General features: G+C 34.0%; 2 protein-coding genes across 3 annotated transcripts; one reads left to right on the forward strand and one right to left on the reverse strand.

Annotated features, from left to right (window-relative positions):
• Positions 1-5,544: 5,544 nt before the first annotated feature.
• Positions 5,545-7,174, reverse strand: LOC108985740. The gene has a single exon (XM_018958161.2). The coding sequence runs from the start codon at positions 6,910-6,912 to the stop codon at positions 5,710-5,712; it is 1,203 nt and encodes a 400-aa protein (XP_018813706.2). The 5' UTR covers positions 6,913-7,174; the 3' UTR covers positions 5,545-5,709.
• Positions 7,175-14,098: 6,924 nt separating this feature from the next.
• On the forward strand, positions 14,099-16,051 carry LOC108985743. Of its 2 annotated transcripts, none has more exons than XM_018958165.2 (2): positions 14,099-14,661; positions 15,586-16,051. In XM_018958165.2, the coding sequence occupies exons 1-2, from the start codon at positions 14,202-14,204 to the stop codon at positions 15,666-15,668; spliced, it is 543 nt and encodes a 180-aa protein (XP_018813710.1). In that variant the 5' UTR covers positions 14,099-14,201; the 3' UTR covers positions 15,669-16,051. The 2 variants fall into 2 exon arrangements, with proteins under 2 accessions (XP_018813710.1, XP_018813711.1); XM_018958166.2 differs by lacking the exon at positions 15,586-16,051 and adding an exon at positions 15,265-15,342 and having other exon boundaries at positions 14,134-14,661.
• Positions 16,052-16,764: the final 713 nt, after the last annotated feature.

The following is a 16,764-nucleotide window of genomic DNA, read 5'->3' on the forward strand; positions in this document are numbered from 1 at the left end:
CAGTGGATTCTTTTAACGCCCCCAAGCCTTCCTGGAGTTGGTTCATCCTCGTCCCTTCTGCCATTCTGAAAAAGTAGCTACTTTTAGATCTAAATCTCTGATACCAGAATTGTAACACACATAATTGTATATGGAAATAGGAAGAAAATAAAGTTCTTACTTTGAGGGTGAGTGGAATTAGAGAGAGAAAAGAGAGTGAAAGATTTCTGTAATATCATTCAGCAATTGACAATAGCATAGCGTTCCCACTAATAACCATCAAGGGTCACATGCTACGGACCTCCGAGTGTGCCAATCAATCAGAAAATAAGCAACTAACAGAAACATAAACTACCTCGTGGGCCATTATAGGCCTTCAGTTCATACAGATACACTATAGCTAAAATAAAGCAAATAACAAAACAACTAAAGCCGAAAACATAAATGAGAGAGTCCAGCCCTTTTACTCCTTTTGGTGTCCAGTTCCCCTACTCTTTGAAACCCATACTGCTGCCTTGGCCCACTCCGGCCCAATACACAACCCTTCAACAAATCTGTGTGACATTTTAATTACATAATTCTGATGTTTAGATTCCACCAATGTGACCATGTTTTTTTTATTTTTATTGGAATGATATGCTCCGGTTCTTGGCATTGTCTAAAATATGCAGGCAACATTTCGGGTTAAGGTGATGAGATCTTCTCCAAAGATTGCGGAGAGTGTAATACTCCACACAATAAGAAAAATCTAGTTCCTTTTTTAGTTTGCACAAGAAATTGTGCAGCGTTTATTCAGAGTGGAACTGGAATTTCAATGATCTGCTGCATTTTGGAGAATTGTACATGAAATATATATATATATATATATATATATATATATATACACATATATATGCATCCCCTTTTTTTCTTATGATAGAGACATGTTATGTCAACTTCATTTCCCTTAAAGAAAGTGCAAGAGGATCAGTTACATATAGCCAAAAAAAGGTTCACTGGTCTCACAGTTCTTATTAATGTTTTTGTTTTTAGCCTTCAAAAGATTTATCTCAACCTCTATGACATTGAGATCTGGCTCAGTGCCATTAGATATCTAGGAGTGGAGCCAGATGTGGACAGCTAAATTTATTGAGACAAGAACTAAAGTCCACTTGAGGGAAATGGAGATCAAGGCATGCAGCCCCAGTTGTGTCTATCTCATAGGCTTGATCAATGGACGAACCTCAGAAACCAAAAACAAAAATTGTACAGGACTTGGGACTAGCTTTGTCCCCGACCCAAATTGTGGGGGATCATAATAAAACTTTCCAATGCAGTGTTAATTAAACACGATTCTGCTATTTAAAGCACCTTGCAGCTTCATGGTAATAATGAGATGAAAGTGTAAATAATATAATACAAATAATTAAATATATCTCTTTCTATCAGTTAAGTTTTTGGGATAATTAGTAATTTTACAGAATTTTTGGACAAGTAGTGATTTCGCATAAAGTTTTTGGTAGCTCATGTTGAAAAATCTAGCTATTAATTAAAGGTCTTATAGTTTCTATATATATTAATAATTAGTACTACTGAAACTTTTTAGTTCTATTTCTGATAAAGATCAACATCTACTGAATTTTCTTTTTTATCTAAGAAGTAACAAGCTTATAATTAAGACGATCATCTTCTAATTTTATGGGAAAATATTAAATTTCCAAAATGCACTCATCATGTGGACTCCCACCTCATCACCTACCCAGATTTGTATACATTATTGTGCATACAACACAATTATAAGCATTAATGTTCGTCATTTCACAAACGAGGCATCACCTATTGAGGTACGAATATTAATTTGGTTTATTGTTTCTCTTTCTTTCTTTCTTTCAACATGCGTGAATATTTTGGATTATCACCAAGTGATAAAGACTTGATACCAAACCATATGACTCCATTGACAATGCAGCACTTAGCCCAATTAGAATGTAAAAAAAAAAAAACAAAGCAGAGATTGCAGCAGCAACGGCACAAGAGTCCAAGACATGAGTACTCCTCCTCCCCCTAATATCAACGTACGTGACGTGAATGGTCGCCATCGATCCCAAGTCCTGATCTTAAAATGTCGTTAAAAGCTTTGAATTTCCACCCGTATCTATCACATTAACTTCCAAACCAGCTGCTCCTGTCTTCCTTTGCATGACAAAAGTAGCATCCCCCCACTAGACACCCGGCCCCTCTTGCCGATTAGATTTCATGCATTCATGGGGGTGATATCAGAACGCTGACTCTTTCTCAGACAAACTTCCCCACCACCACCCTTGCTCCTCATTGGTAACCTCCCCACACAAAAGACAAACCCTTGATTAATCCTCACCAGTCCCCACCGCGAGGCATCTTATCCGGTGCTTCACTATGCGTTTCGGTGTTCTGCAGTTGTTCTACGTACATCCTCGCTCAGTCTCAGCCATGTGACTGAGATGTTTGAGCTTCTGGAGTTGTATATGTAATATTATGTATGTATTTGTTCCTTTTCATGGTCGATTTGAGGGACCGAAGAGGTTGATGTTGTAAAAAGCTGTTACAAATTACAATATGGGACTAGAAATAGAAAAGTTATAATATATATATATATTTAAAAAAAAAAATTGCGCCGTGCATGCGTAATATAAGTAACATTATTACTACTCAAACTGCTTACGGGGTGATATTTGGTTAAAGTCAAAGAGGATTGCAGGCTTTATAAAAGCTAAGAGTACTGCTACGTTTCGAATTTGAGATTTAAAAAATATTTTAAACAGTATATGTTTTTTTTATTTTTTTATTTTGTTTTTTATGTATTTTTTTAATTATTATAAATATTTTTTTAAAAAAATAAAAAAAATTTAATATTATTTTTAATCATTCAGTAAAAACAAATTTTATTCGACATATTTTTTAAATTCTAAATTCAAAATCCAAAACATTTCTCAGAACTAAGCCCATACCCATATTTAAATCTGTCAGAAATGAAACGAGACGAGATATCATATGCCGCCTTGCATGTGCCAGAGGTGACGGGTGTATAGTGTATACACACTTGAAGGAGAGGAGATGAATGCAGGCGGTGGATACGCACGTGACATGAGTAACGGTGAGTTCAGGTTCTGGTGGTGGCTCTGGAGTCTGGACCGTTGAGGTATATTTATTGTTAGAGCACTTTTATTAGATTAGTTAAAGTTAAATTATATTTTTTATGAATACAAGATGAATTTAGCATTTAACTATTACATTCACATAAATTTTTATATTGGAATAGCTATTTTTTCATTATATGACAATAAAATAATATAAGATGAATTTAATTTTGACTATTCACATCAAATCTCTAAATTGGATTATCCATTTATTCATTATATAGTAATGAGTAATTAATAATTTTGAAAATTTTTTAATTATAAATTTATTTTATTTTATCATATTTTACTATTCATAATATTATATATTAATTAGTAATTATATTCTAATTATATTTTTTCAATTGTCATTTAAAATGGAGAGAGAAATAATTGATATTAAAATGAGAGAGAAAGAAATAATATAAAAGGGATTTGATGAATGAATAGTGTGTTCTAAATTTAGAAATTAGTTTGGATATTACTGTAGCTATATTCTAAATATTTGGAATATAGCTAATTCAATGTGAGTAATTTACTGACCTAATAACTAAATTCTCATTGAATTTAACTTTTAGCTAATCCAATAAAAATGCTCTTAATGTAGACTTTTATTCGTTTATTTATTTTGGGCTTCTTTTGTAAGGTCGTTTTGTCAGGCTCAATTATTTTGCACCAGGATGTCTTATTATACCAAGCGTATATATTTTATAAAAATTAAAAAGCAAATAAATTTAAAATCTATCTAAAATAATATTAATAATAATAACTATTATTTAAAAAAGAATACAAAATAGGCGATAGTTGCACACACTTTATCTTTTTATATTTTTAAATATTTTTGAATAAAAAATTAAAATATCATTAAAAAATATTTTTTTATTCACCAAATAAAAAAGTTTAAAAAAAAAATTATCGGGATGAATCGTAGGATTAGCTTTTCTCTTTATATATTATAATTAAAGTTTATATTAATAGCAACTCTCTCTCTCGCTCTCTCTATGTGTACAGCTCCCCCACGCTCCATCACATGTGGTCCTGCACAAGATGTCTCCCCAAACGTGTTCAAAAATAAAAACAAACCAAATCAAAACAACTAGAAAGTCACCAAAGTACCACTCCAAACTCAAATCCACTCCAAAACAACGAATCAGGTTACAAATGAAAAAACTAGTGTTCCAAAAGCTGTGAAAGGCCCCAACACTTTTGTAGCCTCTCTCCCAAAACTCACTCAGGTACGGATCTCTCATCTTTGGACCCCACCTGACATGATTCCAATCCACAACCACCACCTTAGGCTTAAACTACACCCTAGACATCCATCCAAATCCACTTTCTCACCCCCCAAACAACCGAAAATAAAGCAAACACCACCTCGTTGTTCTGTCTCTCTAAAGCTAAACCGGGGAGAAGTTTCTGTGTCATCTCTCTCTCTCTCCTGCATAGCCTCCCTCCCATATCTTCTTTTCTCCACTTCCAATGAATAAGCACTCCTTTCAAAATTTTCATCTTATTTAATTTCTAAATATAATTTAAATATAAATATTTTAAAATTAATTATTACAATTTTTTTAAATATTATTACAATTTTTTTAAATTTTAAAATAAAAAATAATTTAATTTTTTCAAATCTCCAAACAAAAATATTTAAATTTTATAATATTTTATTCTGTTTAAATTTAAAAATGAGATGAATTGAAATAGTTTATGAATAATAGTAAAAATTATCATCTCTCAATCTAAACCGACTCTAAACTCAAACTACATTACTATTCACAAACTATCTTAATCTCCAAACAAGCCTTTAAGGCTTTGTTTGGTTTTCAAAATCATCTCAACTCATCTCAACTCATCATTACAACTTTTTCAAATTTTAATACAAAATATAATAAATAATTCAACTTTTTCAAATCTCAAAATAATAATAATATTAAAAAATAATATTCTAACAATATTTTATCATCTCAACTCAACTCAACTCAATTCACTTCAACATCCAAACACTACCTAAAACTAATTATATATCCGTGCCTTCAATTACTTTCTTAGAACTATTATTATTATTATTTCCTTTTAATTTGCCATTGCCAACACGAGAATCCAAATTAAAAAGCAAAGGGGGGAGAAAAACCCAGTTTCTCACCCCAACCCTTGTGCTCTCTCTATCTACAACACAAACTCACCACTATAGCCGAGAAGAAAGCACCACCATCGCCAAGTATTTTTCTTTTCTTTTAATCTGAGTTCAAATTCCGACAATGGGGGAGGACCTGATAAAGCTTCGGTTTATTCTACAAATACACACGTGCAATTATAGAAACAAGAGCCCCCCCAATTCAGCTCCACAATATTCCATACCAAACAACAAATTAACTATAAATTTTTTTTGTAAAGAATGAGCTGTAGACACCAACTCAAAAGGAATATAAAATTTAAAAATATTTTATTTTTTATTTTATTTTATTTATATATGACTAACGATGCAATTTGAACAGTTTGATAGTTTTAGACGCTATGTTTCATAGTACAACATTGCCTTTCCCCGAGGTTTTGATTTTTTTTCTCTCAAAAAATAAAATTCTCCATTCTCGATGCCTCATGACCGGTAAACCGATTCAGCCAGTTTCCCTATTCTTTCCGCGAGCTCCGGAGACAGCTTCTTAACCGGTTTCCTCTCCTTCTCCGGTCGAAAATCGAAACCCAACGCATCCGAGACCTCTTCTGCGCTCCATCCGGCTTTTCGGAGGGAATCGGAGAACCGATCCGCTTTCAAAAGCAGGGCATCGAGAACCGCTTGGTTATCTAGTAAAACCATTTCTCCTCCCTCGAAGAATCCGGAAGACGAGACTTGGACGATTTCCGATATATCCGTCTCGCTCCATCCCCCGGCTCTCAAAACGGATCCTATTTGCTCCATATACCCCTCCACCCATTCCGGAATTTCGGACCTGGGCATGTCGAAGAACCGCTCCGGGGATGAACTCGACGACGAAGATGAGTTTCTCCTGCGACGATCGAACGCGGCGTCGCTCCAGAATTCTACCCATCTTGGCGTCCTCGCTCCTGTGGACCCCAGACCCGTGTCCAGGCTTCTGCGTGGGAAATACGAGGACGACCCGGCCGATTTCTCGCTCACGGATCTTTGCCTTTTGAGAATCTGAGGATCCGACTGGGAGCTGCGGAAGAGAGATTCACGCTCGAAGAAATCCGAAAGATCCAAACCGCAACAGAAGATACGGTTCTCGTCCACGAAGAAAATCGGGTTTCCAGCTAAACACGGGTTGCAAGGAATGTAGCAATGGTTGAAGATCGGAATCAAGAGGGGAGCTCTCTTGAGGGCATTCCGGGCAACCCGTAAAGCCTTTTCCGGGTCGGACGGTCTGAGGCCCCAGGACTTGGACCAAAGAGTGTTCCTAGCAATCTGGAAGGAAATAGCGGCGATGGGAAGGTCGAGCGAAAAGCGAAGATGGAACCGAGCTCCCGCGGCGCGCCAGTCAGGAAATCCGGGGCCTACGGGGAAACCGGCAGAGAGTACGGCTCGGAGGTCAGGGGGGAATGCGAAGCCGAACTCTGCTTCTGCACGGGCAAACTCAGCGTCGGAGAGCCCGTGCTGTACCTGGATCCCCGAATTCTGAAGATGGGTTATGACCTTGTCGGCTAGAGAAGAGAACGAAATGAGACCGTTGCGAACAGGAAGGGACGTGGCTGGAGAAGGCGCAGCGGCTCGAGCAGAGAGACGGCGGAGACCGGCTAAATGGGCCGGATTCAGACCGGTCATTCTCCGGTCAACGTCGACCATTGTCGTTGAAAAGAGAAGATAGAAAGAGTTTGCTCTTCTACCGTACCAGCTTCCGTTAATGCCCAAAGATTCGGTACCGGGAAACTCAGAGCTTAATGGGGAAGGGGGTCAGTCTTCTTGACAGGATGGTAATGTATGTGAATGAATTGTAACGTGTGGTGCGGGTTGAAGTTGAAACGAGGAAAAAGTGTGGGAACTGAGGACTGATTTTCTGAGAAAATTCGGCGTGAATGAAGAAAGGAAGCTTTGCGATATTTATAGCTGTTGTGGTAAGAGTGGAGCCCACATACACTTCAAGAATTATCTTGAGCTTCGGAAAGAAACGTTCAAGTAGACTCTCTAAATTACCCTTGGAGTTTTAACATAATGACTAATAGAACCCTGAAGTAAAGTACTAGTAAAGTAAATGCTCACAATTCAGTCGTTGAACAACGGCTCTTTTACGGTGACAAAAAGGTTTTTGTGATTTAGATCTGATTTTATTGTCCGTATGTCAGCCTCCTATATACATTATACTTTATTATTTAATTTACTTATAAAAAATCATATCATTTAAAAAATAAAGATTAATTAATTATTAATAAAAAAAATTATACATAAATAGAGTATAATAAAAATTATATGAAAAAATAATATATAATAAAACTTTTTGCAATATTCGTGAAGATGTAAGTATTATTAATACAGATCCTGCTAGTTCGTTGTCCAGCTCTATTAGATGGTCGTCCGAGTCTTTTGGTTGGACGTAACCGTTAATTTATTTTCATTTTTTTAAAATCTTTATTTAAATATTATTAAAATATTTTTTAAAAGTAAAGAATAAAAATAAAATATATTAACAGCGCTCTTGATATATATATATTACAACATTATTTACATCATGACAGCAACTGAGTGACAAGGTAAATATGGTTTAAAATGTTGGTAATTTGTTTTACTTTCTAAACGTGTTGCGAAAATTAAGGTGGCCAGACTAACATTTTTGTCTTGAGCTCCTTAATCCAATCAATCAGAACTTAATGAGGTTAAGTAAGTGTCTGTCTGGTATGGGGGTAAATATATGGCCCCATAAGTAATTATAATGTATTTGGTAGACAGCAGAGATAAAAGGCAAAGTGCCAGCAATCATCATGCCCCCATTGTTGTACTCTTAACGTTAATTAATTACTACTTTTCTTCTACTTCTACTTCTACTTTTCTTTTTCTTTATCTTTATTTTTTACATTTCATTTAGGAAAGGAAAACCCATTTTCTACTTTGTGATGCAAAATAAATAATTAAATAAAATGACAATCACGGGCTGCCCGAGCGTCCATGCGTATTGCTTGCTCTCATATTTGATGGTTGAGAGGTTGGAACTACAATCTACACACATCACCTTCTTATTAATGTTTTTCAAGAATTGAAAGCATAACAAGGGGCACTCAAGTATCAAAATATATCTTATTTTGATTTTAAATAAGTCAAATAATCTGTATTTTAAAATAACTAATCAATGATATAATTAAAGTCTTATAATGGTAAAACTTTTTCATTTTTCAATAAAGCGAGATCTCATATATATATATACTAGCTTTTATTATCAGTTATCAAAATGGAATATCACAGTTATAATTTCAATTAACAATGTAGTAAACAGATTTAAATATAAGATGTTAAGATCATTTGTATATGCATGTTGACACCCTATTTGTTGGCTATTGTTTGAATCTCGAGGAATTTGTTTTGTTTTGGCTTCAAACATCAATCGAATAAGTTAGATGATTTCTCTTCAAGGTTAATCATCAAGGTTATCGTATTCAATATCATTTCGAAATTAATATTTGCGTAACATTGTTAATATGGTGGACATATCATGTCTTTCAAAAAAAAATATACGGTAGAGATGTTGACACATGTCACATCAATCACATATCACAATACTTGTATTTATCATCATCACCAAAATAATGTGATCTAATTAAAAAATATATATATAAAAAAATAGATAGATCAATAATAATTTTGAAAATTTATACATTTCTGTTTACAAATATATATATATATATAAAAGAGGGATTAGAACTTCTTATAGAGAGCTTAGAATTTACTGATGATAATCCATATATGCACTGAAAAAAGATCGAAGTTGTTATATAGTTTCGTACACTGATTAATAATTGTAATCAAACATCAATCGAAAGTAATTAAGGGCCACTTCTGAGCTGACCACGTGATTTTGAATTTGATATTCACCAAAATTATTAAAATAAGTTTACAATTTTTAATGCTTTTAGATGTCGGGTTGACCTGGTTTTTTCTTTTTTTTCCCCTCCCATTTGAGTTATTGACTTAGAAAGTACTATAAAAAGAAGGTAACATGCATGTGAAATCAGTCGCCTTGAAATATATCTTAGATATTATATCTTTGGTTGGAGAAAGTGTGATTTTTGAGTGAGAAAGTGTTCTAACTATAAAAGTATTTTATAAAAATAAATTTATAAATTAATATAATTTCATATGATACATTAAAATATAATTTTTTTTATTTATTTAATGATTATAATAATTAGGTCGGGGTGTAAGATACCCCTCATCATCGATTTCGTTGTCATGCATATTTTGATAAGAATGACAATGAAACTTATGTAATAGCAAATTAGTAATAGTTGGTTGAGTAACGCAATTGATCTCATTAAACAAATTGTCTACTTGCAATGTCTGATTAGTTTGGAAGGAACTTGGACACCAATCCTATTGCAAACGAATGACTTGTTAGAACTTCTGATGAGGCTTACACATGGCCACACATGACATACAAACCAAAATTTTAAATTGCATTTAGTTTTAGGTATTGATATGCCAATTGACATGATATCGAAAGATACTCCAGATTTTAAATAGTTTTCAATTTAAATTACGAATCGATTTAAAATATCAAATCAATCGATCTGTTTGGCAATAATAAAATTTAGAATGAAAAGTAGCATTACTAAGCTCTACATATCTAAGTCTCAAGCATGACTCTTATCCTAGTAATCTAATCATAGCTGCCCATGATCTATATGTGATGCGTGTGTGTGTGGGTGGGGGGGTTGCATGGGTTAGATTGGTGGGATCTTGGATGGAACAAGTAGCATGATGCATTAACTCAAAACACGAGCAAAGAAAATGGGATTGGGATTTGTTGGGTGAATGCATGAACGAAACAGCATGGTCTCAGCAATCCAAATCAGAAGCAACAAAATTCTAGGAAAAGTCACATACGGTTGTGTCAACGAGGAACCAGTTGGGCACACTCCATATACCTATTCGTAGATATGCCATTGTCTTGTGTTTGGAACTGGTAGGCAAAGTGGGGGTCCAATATTTTATAACATCAAAAATTGCCAGCCGATCATCATGAATGTATTTATAATCTCTCAGTGGACGTACGTAGTGGGCGCGCAACATTAATGCTTTCGATCTTGTCTTCCCCAATCCAACACTTATGTTCCCTTAAACTCTGATTAGTCCAACTTTCATGAGTCCTCTTTCCCTTGGCAGACTAGCTAGCTAGGGACATCTAGGAAAATGGCAGGATGTGATCGATATGTATGCTTTCATCATAAATTGGGTTAGGTGCCCTATTAAAAGAAGCACACAAACACACACACACAAGTACGTTATACCTACCCAGCTTTATTAATAATGGGAGGAGGGAGTTTGGAAATATTATTGCTTAAAATTAAATGAACGAATAATGAATATGACCTGTCCAAAGAAACAACTTTACCATGCGCGCAGTATTCTCTATATAGATCATGCCTAGATATGATCTTATTTCGATGAAAGAAAAAGGGAATTGATCATGTTGTGGGCTATAAAGTTCATCCTAGCTAGACGTTCTTTGTAGAATTTATCATGATTTGGTCTCATATATATAGGAAACTCAAAAGATCAAAGACAAATAAAACTTACGTTTTTACGGCTGCACTAGTTCAGAAGGCCGAGAGATCAAAACAAAGAAAGAAGTGAAGAGAATTTTGTATTGATCGGCCGGGCGGGATGATTATAATGATCATATAATATATATAACATATATATATAGAAGCGATTATAAAGATAAAACGCATGCATGCATGCTTAGAAGAATAAAATCATTTTGTAGGGTAAGGATCTAACCTACTTATAATCTTATATATATATATATATATATATATATATATATATATATATATATAACATCGTGACTCTTGGATTGAATATCATTAATCATGAAGGATACATGACCACCCATGTGATTGATCACTTACCTTCTATCATATTTAATGCTTTCTTAAAAATATATATGTGGGTTTTTTAGCTAGCTAGGTTTCTAGGAATATTGGGTTGGTAAAGCTTAACATGATCTGCATATATAATTGTACATAAAGAACATATATATATATATATATATTGATGTATTCATTGTATAATATTCTCAAATTAGAGATAAATTAGGCCTCATCATTTACTCCTTGAAAAATCAAAAGGGCTAGAAGAGCTAGCCAAGCAATCGTTGTTGCAGGTTCTTTTGCTAAAAGACTTGTACTATAAAAAAAAAATGTGCTAGCTTTAGACTAATAATCAAATTAATAGGGCAAAAGATGGTGGAATCTCTCGGCTAAGTGATTTAAATTAGAGAGAAGGTACAGTACTGCCTTATATCATGCCTAGCCACAGCCATTATGAAGCTAGCAAGTCATGACCCACGTAAATACCGGTGGGCAAGAACTTGAACAAATCTTGATCATATCGAACTTAGTCGATTGCAATCCTCTCCAATTACCTTATTGAATTGGATGGTCAAATACAGATTATTATAAAGATTATATATGGGACATTAAATACTCATGTAAAGTCCACACCATCTGACAATCTTGGACAGAAAACATTAAATACTATAAGGTTTATGTCATTTTTTTTTAAATTAGTCAATTCAATTCAGTGAGATAATTAAAAAGGTGGTGTACTTCATCGATCTCCCCCAACATTTTCCCGATTAAAAATGGATTCTATTAAAATTTAACGTCCCACTTGTTGAGCAGTACTTAAAGTGAGCTATAAAGTCGATGAGCGGCCCCTCGTGTGGTGTACACAATAATTTATAGGATACTTCATCTCCCAATATGAAATAGGTAGGCCGCAGGTATAAGTAAAGGTTCGAGTGGGGGGGAGTATCGCATCGCTTTTCGTGGAGACATAAGGTACTGCGTGCGTGCAATAAGGATTGGGAATAAAGTGATCAGGTTTTAGATGCTGAGTTTGATGATGGGTTTTGCACTTTAGCTTTAAAAGAAGCTAGAAGCCTACATAGATCCGATCCCTTGCGCTTCAAGCAATGCCAAAGAGCGGCAAAAGATTAGGCATAGTTTGTTTTCACAACTTATATCAATTCCTCTCATCTAATTATTATAATTTTCTCAAATTCTCACACAAGATTAGGAGTACGTACCCCGCAGCTAGCTAGGTTTGCAGATTTTGTTAGGATTTCCATCTCTTTCAGTCTCTAGTTATGGTGCTCTGTCTCGTTAAACCATTATAGTTCGCTTCAGAGGCCCCCTACCCTCCATGGTCAGTGGCTGCCAAATATTCGTATATATTGTAAATTGTAGCTCAAAGTTTCAATTTAAGTAATACTAAATACAGTTATGGATTATGTAATTTCTGTGCATTCTTTTAAAAAAAAAAAAATCTATTATTAAAAAAATTAATTTTTTTATGTATATTCTATATTTACTCCTTTTTTTTTTAAAGAGTGCACAATTAATGCTTGTTCACTCTATTACCATAGATATCATTCCTCTTTCTTATATATCACGAGTTTTTGGAGGTTATGTGGGTTGAGATGGATCAAATGATAATATAGTGTAGGACAAAATGGAAAAGCCCCATGGCCTTGCTTTCATCACATCATGAAACAGTTGCTCTTAGGTCCCCTCCTCTCAAGTGCACCCACCTACAGGTATCAAGCACTGTTCAGGTGGTTTGCAACGTCACTTTTCTACCTTCTTTTTTTGTTTTGCTTGTACGTTTCCTTGTATTTTTCGCTTATCATTCTCTTTTCTGCGGAAAATACCTTGCAATGGATGCTATATTTCTTTGATGAATAGGTGAGTCATTATCAATTATAGACAGAGCATCTAATCTAAGCAAATTAAAGGGACAAAAGCTCATCCCAATAGAATATGGATGCATGATCATTAGTACCATAACATTTCTTTGCGCTTTTCTGCCCTCCAATTTCAATGTAATTGGGTTGGATAAAGATGGACACCCTCGCCTCATTCTTGGGTGGGTGGGTCTACTTTGGGATATATGGATCATCCATCTTTGAATTTTGGTTGGCAGCCTGAATGTGATGGACTTAATTTCATGGCCCATACTCTGAACTGGTTTTGGCCTTTGGGTTTGAATTTTATAGTTTTCTCTGCTAATTTTTATTTAAGAGAAAATTTGCACGCCATAATTCTAAATTAGATTTTTTTTAAAGTAAATTTTCTGAACTGGTTTTGGCTTTTGGGTTTGAAATTGTCCCGTCGGACTTAGGTCCGAAAAGTGTTGTCCCCCCTCCACTTAGGCGGTGATGTTGGGGTTGGTTTTTCCATATTCCGTCTAGTCGGATATGGAGTTTTGTTATTTAGTTATTGTAAACTTTGTCATGGACAGAGATGTGCAATCTCTTAGACTTCGATCTTTAGTGATTAGCTGTCTGGATTAGACTATGTCAATCAAGAAAGTGTACTGAAAAATTACTAACGTTTGTAATTGACTTATTATTTTAAGTCAATTTTGTGTGTCCTCCTTCGATGAATAGAATGAGATCCGTTACTATATAAAAAAAAAAAGATATCTAAATCAACTTGAGAAACTAACAACTTGGAACCTTCTAGCAATATTAAATTAATTAAGAATTTCTACAATCGTTATGATGCAAGTCACTCTTTATTTTTTCTTGGTGTTTATCATTTTCTGAATTTTAGCTACGCATTGTTGTGACTCATTGTAGATATATGTACAACCAATTTTCCCGACAGATAAATGAATTTAAATGTTTCCCAAATTTTCTTGCCAAACACAAGTTAAAGACATGAAGAAAATAAAAAGAAGGTAAGACAAGAAAACTTGAAAAAAAAAAAAAAAAAGGCTAAAGAAAAAGTCATGACGACTGGGACCAACCACACTACCACTCCACCATAAATGATAATATCCCCAATGCCGAATTTCACCTTAATTATAAGGAAATAGTCTTAGCTCTCTCCGTGTGGTACGTCCTCCGACCTCCGCGCATGCCCACCCCCGGGGCTGTGCTCGAGGTCTGCGCCCCCATGTCTCTGCCCCCCGCGCCACCGCCACCACTTGAACAATCGCAACCACCGCAGCCTCGGACGATGATATCTCCGCTGTACAAGCAGCATTCATGGTCCCCGGACGCCTTCCGCGAACAGGCGTGGCTTCGGCGCAAAGGAAGCAGCAAGAATCGCCGGAGCAAGAGCGTGACCGATGAGGATCTCGACGAACTCAAGGCCTGCATCGAATTGGGTTTCGGCTTCGACGACTCGTCTTCGCCCGAGATGGATCAACGCTTATCCGACACTTTGCCTGCTCTTGGCCTTTACCACGCCGTCAACAAGCACTACAACGACACCGTCTCTAAGTCAACCACCACAGTGCCGTCTTCTTCCACGGCGTCCGAGCGCGAATCTACTCCGTCTCCCCTCGGTAGCAACACCCTCTTTGGCGCCGCTGGTAAGTGTGTATATATATATATATATATATATATATATATATATATATATATATATATATATATATATCCATATTTTCAGCTTCTATTTCTGCACACAAGAGGCAAGAACATTGGCTTCATCGATTCAAAGTCATCTTTAAAATTTAATTAAAAATTTAAAATATATATCTTTCATAAAATCAAAATCGTATTAGTAAAAATAATAATATAATATTATTTTATTATTAAAACTTTTTATTTATCTTTTTATATTTTGTAACTATATTAATTATACGTTAATTAATAATTTAATTTTTCTTTAATTTTTTTTAATCTATTTCTCAACTATTAGTTGGGCTTATTTTTAAAATAAAATATCAAAATAATTGAGTCTTATTTTTTAGAATAAAATATTTCTTTATATCTTTAAATATAAAGAAACACTTATAAATACTGTAGTTCATAGTTCAGTCTTTATTATTTGATTACTCTAATACAGATTATTCGATATATATTTCTTTCAAATTTTAAAGTTAGATTTTTCTTATTGTGTATCTTCTCATGATCAACGTTGTTTATTGTTTTCTTATTGTGTATCTTTTCTCATCAACGTTGTTTATTAGGTTGATAAGAAGATATATGCCAGTGCTCTAAATGCCTATCAGCATAATATTTTAAACCTGAAAGTTAGGTTTTTCTTATCGTCTATCTTCTCATCAAAGTTGTTTATTAGTTATTACACGTACGTTAAAGTCCAACATCATTCTGGCCGGTCTGACCCGTGTGCATGAAGGCTCAGACATTTAGCTATATATTTGCAGCTTGCATATATATATATATATATATATTGGATATCCTCATAAACATATATTTTTACGAAGCTGAATCTTCTGTCTTTTTTCTATTTTCGTTTCCTTGGGAAAATCGATCGGAAACTGGTGAAGGTGATGATCCGCAGAATGTGAAGACAAGGTTGAAGCAGTGGGCTCAGGTGGTTGGTTGTTCGGTGCGGCAATGTTCAACCTAATTAATTATTCAGATATGGTTTTGTTAATTTGTTTATCAGGATTCAGGGTTAAGAGAAACCAAACCAGAGTTGCCAAAGTAACCAAACATCAACGTCAGCTTGCTCGATATGATTTCCCCCCACCAGCTCTTGATTGGCTTTGATTATTTTTTAATTTGGTGAAATGAAATTAAGTAAAAACAAAGCCCATTAATTAAACAAAAGCAGACCAACTTGTTCTGGGATTGACTTTTTGTTTTTCCCTTTTTAATATGTTTACGTACTTCGATTTGGTTATATTTGGTGGTGTTGTTAGCGGCCTGTCTTCTCACTTTGGTTAGGTCGATTGTTAGATTGAAAACCAAGTCTTAAGATATATAAAAAATATAAATGATTTGTACGAATCTGAAGATAAGTTTTGCATAAATTTTTATAAAAGAAGAGATTTTATATTAAAAAATATAAGTAGAATTTACTATTTTATAAAAAATTTATGCATTTTTTATTTATTCGAGACTTATATCTAATATTATTACCCTCCAACTTGTTTTCTTTGATGGCCTCGATTATTTGTTTTCTTTCATGGAAAGGAAAAGTTCACTCAAAAGAGCAGGTTAGGATTGGATTGAGAAATATTTTCAATCTATTTGATCACATTATTATAATTTTTACAAATTTTTAAATAAAATATAATAAATAATTTAATTTTTTTAAATTATAAAATAATATATAATATTAAAAAATAATATTTTATTCAATTTTTAATTTTCATCTCAATTCACTATCTAAAACTAACTTAAAAGTGTACAAAGTTTTCTTTCAAACTTTTTTTCTAACTTAATAGTTTCAACTTTTAAGTGAGAGAGAAATGGGTATCATGTTAAGTGGGTTTGCCATGTGTTATTTTTTTCAGTATTAACTTCTTAATAAATATTATAGAATTTACTTTATATGAATAAGGAAAATGTTTGGTGTACCAGATTTTACACCAAAAAAAAAAAACAGAGTGGTGCGATTTTCCATCAACGTAAAACTCCAAGTTCAATTAATAATTGGAAGTTGGAAATTACGAATTAGAATATATATAAGAATATATATATATATATATATATATATA

Source organism: Juglans regia, chromosome 12 (assembly GCF_001411555.2).
Source record: "Juglans regia cultivar Chandler chromosome 12, Walnut 2.0, whole genome shotgun sequence".
In the NCBI taxonomy this organism is placed as follows: domain Eukaryota; kingdom Viridiplantae; phylum Streptophyta; class Magnoliopsida; order Fagales; family Juglandaceae; genus Juglans; species Juglans regia.